The sequence below is a fragment of the Gekko japonicus genome, unplaced genomic scaffold, assembly GCF_001447785.1.
Source record: "Gekko japonicus isolate JY-2015 unplaced genomic scaffold, Gekko_japonicus_V1.1 scaffold11, whole genome shotgun sequence".
Taxonomy (NCBI): domain Eukaryota; kingdom Metazoa; phylum Chordata; class Lepidosauria; order Squamata; family Gekkonidae; genus Gekko; species Gekko japonicus.
In genome coordinates this window covers 86,088-100,547 of record NW_015166418.1, presented here as the reverse complement: position 1 = coordinate 100,547, position 14,460 = coordinate 86,088, and the positions used below count along the sequence as shown (strand labels likewise).

The 14,460-nt window shown below is 44.9% G+C and overlaps 1 protein-coding gene across 1 annotated transcript in view; it reads right to left on the bottom strand.

Annotated features, from left to right (window-relative positions):
• RNF150 (ring finger protein 150) overlaps positions 1–14,460 on the bottom strand; it is a gene marked incomplete at its 5' end in the record, with an annotated part of 64,491 nt that overhangs the window by 25,392 nt on the left and 24,639 nt on the right. Inside the window, 2 exons of the mRNA XM_015411575.1 lie at positions 10,400–10,482; positions 10,856–10,927. Coding sequence (XP_015267061.1) covers positions 10,400–10,482; positions 10,856–10,927 — 155 coding nt within the window. The remainder of the gene's footprint in view (positions 1–10,399; positions 10,483–10,855; positions 10,928–14,460) is intronic.

Here is a 14,460-nt window from a genome sequence, read left to right as displayed (position 1 = left end):
AGGTGAACAAAGGCAGCACAAAAGGAGACTGATGCTCTACACAAAATTAAAACATGACAAAGCTACCACCAGGAAAGAATCTTATTGGATGCAAGTGGGTGTCTAAAATCAAACAACATGCATTTTAAATAGGTTTCCCTTGGGAGTTTCTTTTTCTTTATAAAATCTGGGAAAGTCCTATAGGCTATATCCATCTCTTTCACTAGGTCTTCCTGTTTGTAATCAATTAATGGAGCCAAAGCCTCCGCCAAAAGTTCTTTTAAGTCCTCGTTCTTCTTTTCAGGAATCCCATGGAAATGTAGTACATACATAGATCTTTCCAGCTGGAGCTGTATTAGTTGCGTTTTATCAGAGGATCTTTCCTTCTCTGCTTCATCTACTCTTTTGTTGATACTCTCAGTCTGTTTTTCCATTTTTTTCAATGTTTTCTCGGTTACTGAGGTTCTCTTATCCATTTGATTCCGTTGTTTTTGAACACTGTCCAGTTTGGCATTGAGGTTAGTCATCTGTTCCATTAGGGGGTGCAGTGCATTTGCTAACAGTGAAGAAAAGTCTGTAGTTACTTCCTGGTTCTGAGAGGGAGTTGTTGGTATGTTATTTCCGGTCACCAGTTTTTTCTCCGGCACCCTCCGTCCTCTCTCAGCCATAATATCAACAAGAAGTAAGTTTTCCAAAACAAGGCAAAAGTTATACAATTTAAATCCGCTTTGTATATATTGGCAGTTTTTGCATTCACTTAACTTCTTATGCGCTTATTTTAGCTCTCTTTTTATTTCCGATTTAAAAGTGGTTTCAAAAAGGGGGGGGAGGTACTTGGTCCCTCTCCCTTCACACTTCAAACTTAGGCGCTTCCAATTACTACCAGGGTCCGTTCACTTTTTCACCTGAGCATTGTTTAACTCACAGTTTGGAGACCTGGAGATCTTTTGGAATCCATGGAAACATGGAACACTACAAATCAAGATTAGATGCTAAAGGCTTCTCACAAAAATATGGTCAGGACTTTAATCAAACCTTTGCTTTGGTGGTGAAACATAGTACAATCAGATTACTTTTGAGCACAGCAGCATCCAAGAAGATGCAGGTCAAACATCTAGATGTAAAGACAGTATTTCTTCATGGGGAAATCCAAGAAGATCTGCATATGGAGCACCCAGAAGGTTTTATAGACCCCAAACAACCAGATTTAGTCTGCAAACTGCAGAAGGGGCTGAATGGACTAAAACAGGCAGTATGTGCCTGGAATGAAAAATTACACACAGTGCTCATAGCACAAGGCTTCGAGCAAGGAGAAGCTGATTCATGCCTGGACACTTAACACAAAGATAGACATTGTAATTTTATTCTTGCATATGTTGATTACTTGATTCTGGGTTATAACAGTCAAATGGGCTATAATGGTGTGGTAGAGGGCCTAAACAGAGAAGTAGAAATTAAGGAGATAGGATATGTTTCTTACTACCTGGGCATTCAAACTGAAAGGGAGGAAGATGGTTCATTTCTCCTAAACCAGAGACAGAAAATAATTGAACTCTTACAGATGTTAGGTCTAGAAAATGCCAAAACAGTGGCAATACCTATGGAAACTGACTTTCTTAAAAACACCAAAATAAGTGAGTCTTTATCTAAAGACCATCAGTACCAGAAATGCCATAGGAAAACTCCTATACTTAAGTACCACTAGCAGACCAGATATTGCAACCAGTGTTGGGCTCCTTAGTAGAAAGACAAGTGCACTTAGCAAGAAAGAGTGGGTTGCAGTAAAAAGGGTAGCTAGATATCTAAAAGGAACTTTAGGTTTGAAACTAAAATTGGCATCCACCAGTAATCCAAAGTTAGTTGGTTACACAGATGCAGTCTGGGCAGTTTAGACTATAAATCCACCTGTAGGTACTTGTTCCTGTATGGAGATGGACCAATCTCCTGGGCCAGTAGAAAGCAAACTACAATACGTTTGTCTTCCACAGAGTCTGAATGCTGGCAAAACAGAGAAACAGCTCTAAAGCATCAAGCTGACGTAGAGGGAGGGGTGGAGAGGGGAACCCCCCCATGAAAAGTAGCAGTACTCAAGCAGAAGTTTGAAAGTAAAAGCGATGGTGGCTGCAAGAGAATCTTAAATCAAGCAAAGGAGTTACAAAATAGCCTAAAGCACAGTGAAATCGATGAACTTTCAGTCTATTTAAACGGATTTTACCTTGTGTAAAGATGTCGGGAAGAGGAGAGAAAACAGCGTTGAAAAAAAGACTTTCTCCAGGAACTACCCATTCAGTAACTTCTACTCTTAATCTGGAAGTAGTTATTGACTTCCCTAATATGATGGCAATGGTATTGTGCCCTCTGCTGGACCAGATGTCTAACATCAATAACAAACGTGATTGTTTCCAGAAACAACTGATGGGAATAGACAAAAGAGCAGATGAAACAGACAAAGCTATTAAACAAGTTGATGCTAAGACAGATGATGTTAAATAGAGACTGGAGGTCATGGGAAAAGAGCAGGTCTCTGATAAAGAACAACTAGTACAGCTGCAAATGGAGAAATCTATATCTGTTCTGTTTTCAAGGTATCCCAGAACAGAAAGGGGAAAATTTAAAAGAAATATTAAGCGAAGCATTGGCACCAGTGGTAGATATTAAAGCGGATATCGACCTGGTCTATCGGACCTACTCTGACTTCATTAAGAAAAACAAGCTGCCTGGTGAAATATTTGTTAAATTCTCCAAAAGATCAACAAGAGATGTAATCCTGAAAGCGACAACTGGGAACCCTCTGAAAATTAAAGGTGAGGAAGCGAGGACTTTGAAAGACATTCAATTTGAGATATTAAAACGGAGACAATACAAAAATTTAATGTCTTTTCTGCATAATCACTCAATTCCCTTCGGTTGGACATTCTCAGAAGGACTTATATTCAACTATAACAACAAAAAGATGAAAATTGACTCTGCCCAGAAAGCAAAGACTTTCTTCGAACAGCAACAAGGAGCAGCTAAAGACAAAGGAAAAACAGAGGACAACACACAAGTAGAAGACAAAAGTGATCATGAGTCTGAGGACAGTTCAAGCAATTCTGGTAGCTCTCCAGAAGATTCTGACTCTGAAAAAGGAATAGCAGCTCCCCAAATCCTCAAAGTTAAGCTGAAATATGAAAAAAATAAACACATGAGATAATAATAAAATTTTGTAATATCATGCAATTCTGAAAGTTTACTGAATGTATAAAAATAATAGGATATAATGTACCATATATTACATGTATATATAATGTACCATATATTTATGGTTAAAAGGGCTCAAGTTAGCTATGTTATGGTAAGAAGGCATTCAGTGTCATTCTCTTATTTTTTTTATTGGTAAATCGTAGGACGTCAAATATGTTTGATGATAATATGATCCTTGCTTTATTCTTGTAGTTTCACAGGTTAGTTTTAGTATATCCATGCACTTCCCTCCCTTTTATAGTCTTTGTAGTAATAAAACAAATATTTTTTTAAAAAAAATTATTTCTCTTATTACCATTAGAGTCAGATCATCTTTGTGATATGTTTGAACAGCATTTTCCCCTTAACCAGGAAACGTGGAGAATCAGGGATACTATGTAAAGCTTCTGTGCTTGCAAGTCAAATGATTTGTTTTTTACATTTAACCCAATATAGGTTTGGCCAACAGTACATCTCATCTCTTGAAAGAAACTGTGAACAGTATCCTTTCACAAGACCTCAAAAAGCAGCAGGCTTATGGGAAAAGACAGATATATTCAGCTATGTGGGACTGTAACTTATGGGGATTCTAAAAGTTTATAGCCAAAACTTTACATTGGGCTTTATGCCCTTGAAGTAACCAGCTCATCTTTTCAGTGAACAAAAGAATTTTACTCGAAGATATCAAAAAGTACTGATCACTGAATAAAACAGATCACAAACATGTGCTCCTTCTCACAAGTATGTATGCACACGCACAAGAATACAGAAGCTGTGCAATATGAAAAATGAAAGTTCTCCATCATTTTTAGTCCAAGCTTTGCAAGCCGTAGCAGGTTGCGCATGACACAGCATAATGCTTCACAGTCAGCAGTTGTTTGGGATTCTCACACTCAAAAGCTTTAAATGACTCTTGGCTTCAATAACATGGCTATCCATGCTGAGTGACTCGAAGTCAATATCTGTCAAGATTGTATCACATTATGTACTTTCAAAAATTAAATGAAATTAGATTAAGATAACAGAAACAATCCTTGACCAAGTGAACTGAGTGGGAGTGTTGCCTTTTAAGTCAATTAGGTGGTTTGTTGTTTATTTTCAATGGAGTAGCATAACATTTCTACATCTTGTGTACAAAGTTTCATTCAGTGCCATCCTAAACTGAGTTGCACCCTTCCAAGTCCATTGAGATCAATGGCCTTAGAAGAGTGCAACTCAGCTCAGGATGACACAGCTAATGGAGGAGTGGTAAAAGGATATATATTCAGTCACCTGTAAGAGATTTATCATCAGCCTATTTTAGACTTCAGCTATTGAATCTGATTTACATTTTAGCAGAGGAAGTACATACACAGCACAGAAAGTTATGGCAAACATTTTAGGTGGCATGCTATTATACTGGATTTAACAGATGAATACCAGCAGGTTCAGTAAGTCAGCACTAGGGATGGGCACAAACCTAAAAAAGGTGGTTCGATTCAGGGCGACCCACAAACAGAACCGCGAATTAAACTGAATGTGCCTCACAAAAACCAAACTGGTCTGGCAAGTTTGGTTCTCCCTTTCTCCTGGGCACAGTGAGCTACAGTCAAGAGAAAGGGGGCAGGGATCACCTAGGAAGGGGCTTTATTTAACCCTTTTGCTTTATTCCCCCCTTGAAGTGACAGGGAGCAAAACTGAAGAGTTAAATGGCTTGCACCCATGCTGCTCAGCTCTTAGGTTTATATTGCTGCCAGCCATTTAACCCTTCAGTTTTGCTCCCTGCCACTTTGGGGGGAGGGAGTAAAACCAAAGGGTTAAATGGCTGGCCCCAAACAGCTGAATTGAACCCGCCAAAACTCCAGTAAATGTTCGGGGAAGGCGCCTTTCCCCAAACATCAGTTCCCGAGCTCCAAACCGGCCCAAGTTTGGCCTTAATTTTGGCTCTTGAGCCAATTTCTGCCCATCCTTAGTTAGCACAGTGTAAAGTAGTGGCGTTCCAGGCGTAGCATAGTGAAATCAGCTCACATTTATTGATTACATTGGAATGAAAAGAGATAACTTAACCGGTACGAGGCTGGCTTATATTCGTGCACACACTCACACCGAACACACCCCCAATTCCCATGATAGGTTCTATATACATGGCCCAGGTAACAATAGGTTCTCTTCAGGATCCTAGCATTCCCATTGGTCCTCGCTAGGATCCACCGTGGCTATTGTTCTAGACCCGAAGGTCTGTGAGTCTGGTAGACCGCATGGCCAGGCGCACACAGTCGCAGCCATCTTAATACATAACACCCTTCCCCCTTAGTTCCAAAGTACTAGCATACAAAGTCCCACAAGTACTCTGGGCGCTGCCATTCTCTCGTGGAGCGCCGTGGCTTCGATGGGGTGCAGTTTGGCGCGGTTGGCCCAGGGTGTGGTGGCTTGGAGGTGGCGGTTGGTGAGGTCCCAGGAACTTGGAGCAGGCGCTGAGGCTGTATCGGACTCTGCTGGCCCCAACGCAGGTTCCACCTTGCTGTCCTCGGCATCCTGTACCTCCTGGTCGTCGATGGGCAGCAGGTGACAGCACAGTTGGTCTATGTGCCTTCAGATGATCTGGCCATCTTCAGTCAAGACCTCGTATGAGAGCGGTCCCATTACTCTAACCACCCGGGCCGGGATCTAGGGTTTTCCCTGTGCATAGTTTCAGGCGTACACTGGATCCTCAGTATAAAACCCCCGGGGTGTCTCCTGGTTTACCGGGCCTGGGTTGTGGTTGGGTGCCCAGTCCAGGTGAAGCCAGTCCAGTCTGGTTGTCAGTCACCGGCCCATTAAGAGTTCAGTGAAGCAGCGTCCTGTGGCGGTATACGGGGTCGTCTGTTGGCTAAACAAGAAGGCAGCTAGCCTGTAGTCCCATTCCCCTTGGATGATCCAATGCCTCCTTGGTAGTTCACACCATCCGCTCCGCCTGTCCATTGGTTGCCGGGTGGAATGGAGCGGAGTGGACATGTTGAATTCCGTAATACTGCACAAACTCCAGGAATGCAGTTCCATTGTCCGACACCTGGGTGTCGGGGATGCCATGGGTGCTGAAGATCTTCCACATGGCTTTGATTGCGGCTGTAGAACATAGAGGAGACAGAGACCACCTCTAGCCACTTAGAGTAAGAATCAACAAGAATAAAAAAAAGGTCTGTCCCTGGAACGGGCCCGCAAAGTTCAGGTGGACGGGCCCATGGTTTGTGTGAGGATTTCCACTGTCATACTGGAGCCCCGGGAGGGGCCGCCCGTGTTTCCTGGCATGTTTGGCAGTGTTTGACCAGGTCCTCTATCTCCCCGTCCATGCCCAGCCACCATACGTAGCTCCGTGCCAAGGCTTTCATATGTATGATTCCTGGGTGGGTTTTGTGCAGTGCAGCAAGTATGCGTCCTCGCAGGGGGCTAGGGATGACTACCTGACTGCCCCACAAGATGCAGCCTTTGTGGGTGGACAGTTCTTCCTGGCAGGATGAGAATGCTGCGAACTCCGGGCCCACATGCCCTGTGGGCCAGCCCCTTCCCACTCAGTCCCGAACACGGCAGAGGATGCGGTCCTTCCCAGTGTGTTTGGAAACTTCAGGCACCTGTACCGGCCGGTCGGGCAGGTCTTCCAGCAGCAGGATCTAGTGCATGGGGGCCGGGTCGCAGACGGGCAGCAGAAGGCGGCTAAGGGTGTCGGTGTGTCCCATCACCTTGCCTGGGCTGTGCAGCAGGGTGTACTGGTAGCCAGCAAGAAAGATAGACCACTGCAGCATCTGTGGAGACAGCATATGGGGTGTCTGGCGGTCGGGGACCAGAAGGCCCAGCAGCGGTTTGTGATCCGTGAAGGCAGTGAAGGGGCGGCCGTACAGGTAGTCGTGGAATTTACACACCCGACACGATCGGCAGCACCTCCTTGTCTATCTGAGCGTAGTTACGCTCCGCTGCCAACAAGGTGCACAAGTAATATGCTACTGGGACCTTGCGGCCGTCGGCCAGTCTGTGACCCAGGACTGCCCCTACCCTGTAGGGCGATGCATCACAGGTGAGCACCACAGGAGGGACTCATTAAAATGGACCAGGACAGCATTGGAAGTCAGTAAGTCTTTAACAGCCTGGAACGCCGCAGCCTGAGGGGCCCCCCACTTCCATTGCACGTGTTTGTCCAAGAGACGGTGCAGGGCTTGACCATGGCCACTTTGTGGGGGAGAAATGAGTGATAGAAGTTGAGCAGGCCGAGGAAAGCCTGCAGCTCAGGTTTGGAGGAGGGTGTAGGTGCGTTGACGATGGCCGCTATTTTGTCCGGTGTGGGGTGGATTCCGTTGGCGTCGACTTGGAATCCCAGGAACTCGACACTGGGAACCTCGAGGAGACACTTTTCTCTTTTTACTTTAAGGTCGGCTGCGTTGAAGCGCTGCAGGACAGCTCTAAGACGATTGGAGAAGGCTTTGGGAGATGGCACCGCAATCAGAACGTCATTGAAGAAGGGTTGTGCTCTGGGGATTCCTTTAAGCAAACAGTCCATTATCCCCGGAGCTACACTAACCCCAAACTGCAGCCATTTGACTTTAAACGCCCCCCCCAGTGTGTTACGATGGTCTGGGCGTCTGCTGTAGTGTCATCTACTGGCAGTTGCTTGTAGGCTTGTGCCAAGTCCAGTTTGCCAAAGATTTTGGCCCCGGCCAGGGACGCTAGGACATGGCTCTCCACGGGAATGGGATACGCATGGTCTTGGAGGGCCTTATTGACAGTGTATTTGTAGTCTGCACAGATCCTGATGTCCCTGTTGGGTTTGACTGGGGTTACGATAGGGGTCTCCCATTTTGTGTGGGGCACTGGCTCCAGTACCCCCAGCTGACAAGGCAGTTGAGCTCTGCCTCAATCTTGGGCTGGAGTGCAAACGGGGGCTGCCGGGCTTTCAGGCGGAGTGGATGCACTGCGGGATCAAGGTTCAGGGTAACCTGTGGCCCTGTATAGCGGCCAAGTGATCTGTCAAATACAGCCGGGAACTCGTCGCACATGTTACTAAAGTTTCCCGACTGTATACTTTGTATTCCGGTGACGGCCAGGCCCAATGCATCGAAACAGGCTAATCCCAGTAAGCTGGTGAGGCGGCCCTTAACTATGACCAGTTCCAAGGGCCCTTCAAAGGCTTTGTATTTTACGCGGAACTGGCCCACCCATTAATGGCGACCGGGTTCTTTTGGAAGTCAGCGTGAGGCCGGTGTCTTCCAGTGGGGGTCCCCCATTAGGGCAAAGCGTGCGAAGGGTTTCCTCTGAGATTATTGAGAGGGAGGACCCTGTGTCCAGTTCTATTATGCATGGGGCACCCTCTATTAAGACAGTCACTTTAATCTTATTGGTGGACCCCCGGGGCAAGAAATGTACCTGGTTTCGATGTACCGAGGTGCTGTGGAGTTCTGCTGTTTCTTGATGGGTGGTGGCGTGGTGCTGGTGTCCCTTGGAGCGGCAGGCCTGGGTGATGTGGCCCTGTTTTCCGTAGGCGCGGCAGACGGCATCCCAAAAACAGCAGGACCTCCATTCATGTGTCTCTCCGCAGCTTCCGTAGGTCGCTGGTGTGCTGGAGGATGCAGTGGACAGTGATGGGTGAGAGTCACGGCAAGTGGGCTGATGGACCTGAAGCGCCTCTTTTTCATCAGAGGAGGTAGGGGCACCCCCTGGCAATACCTGGTGGGTCGCAGACAATGGCGGACGATCCCGATGCGACCTCTCGAACGCGTTGGCGGTCTGGAGTGCTGTCTCGAGCTTCAGGTCAGTGGTTCCCTTGAGCTTTCTGTGTAGCTTGGGATCACGGATGCCCGAGATGAACTGCATGAGGATGATCTCTTCGATCCCTGGCAGCTCGCAGTCTATGGTGAGCTGGCGTAGCTTGGCCATGTAGACGGTGGCTCCTTCTCCCGCTTTTTGCGTTTGTGCCCATAAATCCATTCGCCTCGCCATTTTCATGGGCTTTGGCGCGAAATAATCATTCAGGACTTTGAGGAGATCCTTGTATGTTTTGTCTTCCAATTTGGCTGGTGCTATGAGGCCCTTGGCCAGACGGATGGTGGCTACCCCACACAAGCTTATTAGCAGGGCCCGTTTCTTACCGGTGTCAGTGATGTCATGGAAGGTGAGGTAGTTCGTCAGCTGGTCTACCCATGCTTCCCAGAACTCTGGATGCATGTGGTCGAAAACTTCGATGGTTCCTGGAGCTGCAGCCATGACTCGAGGGCGGTGCGGGGAGCGATGATCAGAGGAACGGTGCGCGGTGCGGTGCTTCTGAGGAGTGATGCGGGGCACGATGTCCTGTTGATCGGTGACAGTCCGGAGAGAGTCAGGCTCGCTCATCGGGATCCCACTTCGTCGCCAGTGTAAAGTAGTGGAGTTCCAGGCATAGCATAGTGAAATCAGCTCACATTTATTGATTATATTGGAACAAAAAGAGATAACTTAACCAGTACAAGGCCGGCTTATATTCATGCACACACTCACACCCAACACACCCCCAATTCCCATGATAGATTCTATATACATGGCCCAGGTAACGATAGGTTCTCTTCAGGATGACTACCCGGACACAGCCGCAGCCATCTTAATACATCACAGAAAGGCAGTTTATCCTACTCTTATATAGTTTATCTACTAAAATTTGCAATTAACAGTGCAATCCCATGCAAAGTTTGATTTCAGTGAGGTAATACTAACTGTTCATCGTAAGACTGAACTGTAAATCATTTATTTACTAACTACATTTTTATCTTGCCCTCTTCCAAGTAGCTCAGACTGACACTGATCTCTTCTCCTCCATTTTATTCTCCAAACAATCCTGTGAGTTAAGTTAGGCTGAGAGAGAGTGACTAGTCTATGGTCCCCCAGCAAGCTTCATGGCAGAGCTGGCAATTGAATCTGGGTCTCCTAAGATCCTAGTCCAACACTCTAACTACCACACCACACTGGCTGTCTCACTTCTAGTGTGGGATAGAATTTACAGAAATACTGGTCAATGAAGTGCACCTGTTCCAAAGTACAAGTGCCACTGGATTTCATTTCTATAGCCCCCAACACAAGCCATTATAATGAATCTTAGCAGGCTCTTTTAATTCTTACCAGTTTACAAAGAAATATTTCTGGCCTGTAAAAAAAAAATCATCTCAATTTGCTTATAAAAGTCAAAAGGTTATATATTTCTGAGTAGCCAATTATAGGAACTCACCGGCAAGGCAAGATTCTGACAACATCATTTGGTTTGTAACCTTCGATACAAACTGCACAGTTATCAAAATCAGATTCTGTTTCCTGTGGAAAAAAATACAATGGAATTAATCTTTTTAGGCAAAAGTAAAAGATACCAAGAGAAAGTGATGTAAACATTACAAAATATTTTCACATTCTGAGGGCTTGGTCTAGTCTACTGTAGGTATCATGTGAACGTATAATGGATCCTGCTTTCTCCACAGCTCACCTCAGCAACTCAACAGTGTTCAAGGAAATTCAATATATCTGTGCATGACTGACATATTAAGGTCCATCCCCCCTCCCAGTTCAGTCTTTTGTAGCAGGAAGTATTTGATGAAAAAAGTATTGATTTCCCCCCCTTCGTCTATAGCATTTTCCCCATAGCACACGTTCTTGTTTTTGCTTGTTTAAAGAAGATTTGATTTTTTTTTACCTTATCACCCTTCCTTATTGTTCTGACCTGCAGCTTGCTGATTGCTTTCTTTGCAGCATCTCCAAGACGGCGCTGAAAATGCAAAACATCGCTCATCAGTAAATTTATTTATTTAGCTTATTTATAGCCTGCCATTCTTTAAAGAACAGAACAGTACCATTGTTCTTACATGGTTCTTCAGCAGCCATTTCATAATCCAAGATTGTTTTAAATGAAATTGGAACAATTCTTAACTGCAAACCATTAGATCCAGAGAGGTCACCATTATGGAGAATAGAACAGGCCCTGGGCTGTTTGGTAGCTGAATTATCATTTATTAGACTGTAATAAAGTTTATCAACAATTATCAGATGCATAACAGTAGCTTGGATCCTGCCCAAAAGTTGCACAGGTGCTAGGGCGAGTGATTTTACTAATTTCCCCAGCCCAGCTATTCCTAGGGATCCTCTGCCCCCATGAACAGCATTTCAGGGGGCATTGGGGGCTGCAGTGAGGAAGGAGGAAGCAGAAAGATATGCTCTGAAACCAAAAATCCTTCCATCCATGAAAATTTTAGGTGAGACCCAAGTAGAGTTGTCAGGTCCTTCTTTGCTGGTGGGGTACTTGGGGTCATCCCGGTAGGAGGTGGGGATGCCCCCAACACAATGATGTCACACAGAAGTGGCATCATAATGTTGGGGACCGGCGCCCCACACGCCTGAACTCCAAGTGGTAAATTCATGGCTGTAGTTCAGGAGCGCCCCCCCCACAAACAGCATTTAAAGGGACCCTTTAAAGTGTTGTCAAAAAGGGGGGGGGGGGGGGGCTGAATTCCAGTGCCGAATTCACCACTTGGGAGTTCAGGCATGTGGCCAACAGCCACCCCTCTCCTTCCCTCCTGCAAGATTTAAAGGGCCCTACAGCTGATTGACGGGCCATGTGCTCTGACTGATCAGCTGAAGGGTCCTTTAAATCTTGCAGGAGGGGAGGGAGAGGGGTGGCCACTGATGGCCTGTCTTAAGGGCAGGGCTTCCCGGCACCAACCAGTTGGCCAGCAGAAGGCAGGAGCCCACAAAATCAGGGGACTCCCCCACCCTAACCTGGGAACTGGCATCCCTAGACCCAAGCCAGTGTCTATTTAATTTTTTAAAAATATCAAATCGCTTGCTTACAATTTTAATGCCAATAGCTCACAAAGTAGAATTCTTACTCACAAGACTCCACAGCTTAGAGGGAGCATTGTTTTCCACAATAAAACAGCAATGGAGTCGTTATTTCCAAGAAAAGCAAAAACTCCCCTCCTCCGTGTTGCTGTGGCATGAAAAACAGTTGGGTGGGGAGACAGGAGCCCTGTGGTGGTGTTCTGAGCCCAAACAGGCTCTGTTTTATTTTTTCACTGCACGGTCAGGGGTGTGGCCTAATATGCTAATGAGTTTCTGCTGTTGGGTGTGGCCTATTATGCTAACAAGTTCCTGCTGGGATTTTTCTACAAAAAGAGCCCTGGCAAATGTGACACCAATTTTTAAATAGGGATCCAGAGGGGAACCAGGAAATTACAGGCCAGTCAGCCTAATGTCTGTCCCAGGCAAATTAGAAGAAACTGGAATCAAAGATAGAATAGTTAGGCGCATAGAGGGACAAAACCTATTGTGGGAAAATCAGCATGGCTTGTGCAAAGAGAAGTCCTGCCTCACCAACCATTTAGAGTTCTTTGATAAAGTGAACAAGCATGTAGACCACAGTGACCCCACAGACATTATATACCTGGACTTTCAAAAGGCTTCTGACAGGGTACCTCACCAAAGACTCCTGAGTAAACTTAGCAGTCATGGGCAGGGCCGGATTTAGATTAAGAGAGGCCCTAGGCTACTCCACTTGTGAGGCCCCTCCCAATCCCCCACCCTCACGACTAGAAGAAAATGGAAGAGTGTTATAAACAAAATTGAGTGAAGCCAAGGATGATGACAGATATTTAAAATTCTCAGTGCGGACAACCTCTCTTGAGACATCGTGGCCCTTAATTAATTTTTAATTCTTTTGAGTCTTGAAAAACTCCTCTCCCCAGCGGTTAGTGACAATAAAGCTAAGAAATAGCCGCAAGATTGCTTCCACATTAGGAAAGGCCATCTGAATTTTTCCTTGTATATAATTTGATAAAGGTCTGTATGAGACAGAGAGTGCTCTTCTGTAAGCCTATGACTTTGTGTCACATACAGATGAAAGTGCAAAAGTACATCAATAAGTTTCAGGTCAATATCTTCTGGGTATGCTTCCATCAACAGTTCAACACCTTGCTGAATTTCTTGCTTAGATGCTGTCAGATTAACAAGAATGGGAAACAATTGTGCAACATCACTGTACACAGTATTTCTTTTTAAATTGGCTTCAAGTGCATCTAATATAGGAATAAAGGATTTTATCCTAAACTTATCTCTTGAAGAAAGTGCATCTAAGGCATCAGGTGCACTTCTGTCATTTCTTTGCCATTACAAGACAAATGTGGACAAACACGACCTAATCAGAGAACAAGTATAAAGAAAACAATTGTGAGAGTCTGACCCACAAATCAAGCAGTCAGCAAGACTTGCAAAAAATGCTTCCTGTGTATTACAGTCTAAATTCCTACAAATCATAAGAAAATCCTAGAACAAGCATACATAATCCGTCTGCGGATTATATAACAACGTTTCAAAATTGGATCTTCCTCAGGAATATTAGAGTGGTACAAAAGGTCTCTTGCTCTTAAAGTGCTTTACAACAAGTCATGAAAGATAATACAATTCATTCAAATAGGACGCTGATCTCAATATGTTCAGGCTCAGATATGCTGCTTCTTTGCTGTTTGCTTACTCTTTGTCTCCTTGTTTTGTAGTTAACATTTGACAAGGTGGCTTCTGCTTGTTTCTCAAGCTCATCAAAATCTTCTCTAATTTTCCTTAAAAAATCCAGAAGTGAACTGTACAAACTTGCACAATAACAGGTCTGATTTTTGAAGGACTTTGCTGACCTTGTGAAAATGACCTAGCACACGGGTCCAAAAATGCAACATAAACACAAATTCCAGTTCTTCCATTTTTTTGTGAAAGATTGTTAACTTGAAGTCTGGTCTCCCCCTTTCCATTAACGTCAGAGTACGAATTGACTGAGGGCATCAGTGATAGCACTGTAACTTTCCAAATGGCTTTTGTGTGTGCTTCCCACCTAGTGTCTGACAAAGATTTAGGCACTTGAGACTGAGATGGCAAAAATGATTTTAGAACTGCCCATCTCTTTGTGGAGGATGAAAAGAAGGTACAAATTTCATTGATAATGTCAAAACAGTTCACTGCATCAAGGCAGCAATCCACAGCTGAACAGCCTACAAGATTTAAAGAGTGACCTGTGCATGGAATAAATCTTGCAAAATTCCCCCCCCCCCAATGATTTTTTGCTGCATACCATTGTACTTCCCAGCCATGTTGGCAGCATTGTCATAAGACTGCCCGCGGCATTTTCTAAAGTCAATTTCAAGCTCAGTAGTGAAATAGTTGAACACTAAATCAGCCATGCTTTCTCCTGAGTGGTCTTTTAGCTCAAGGAAAGTTAAAAATCTCTCAGTTGGCAAACCATCTTCAGGTGATACATAT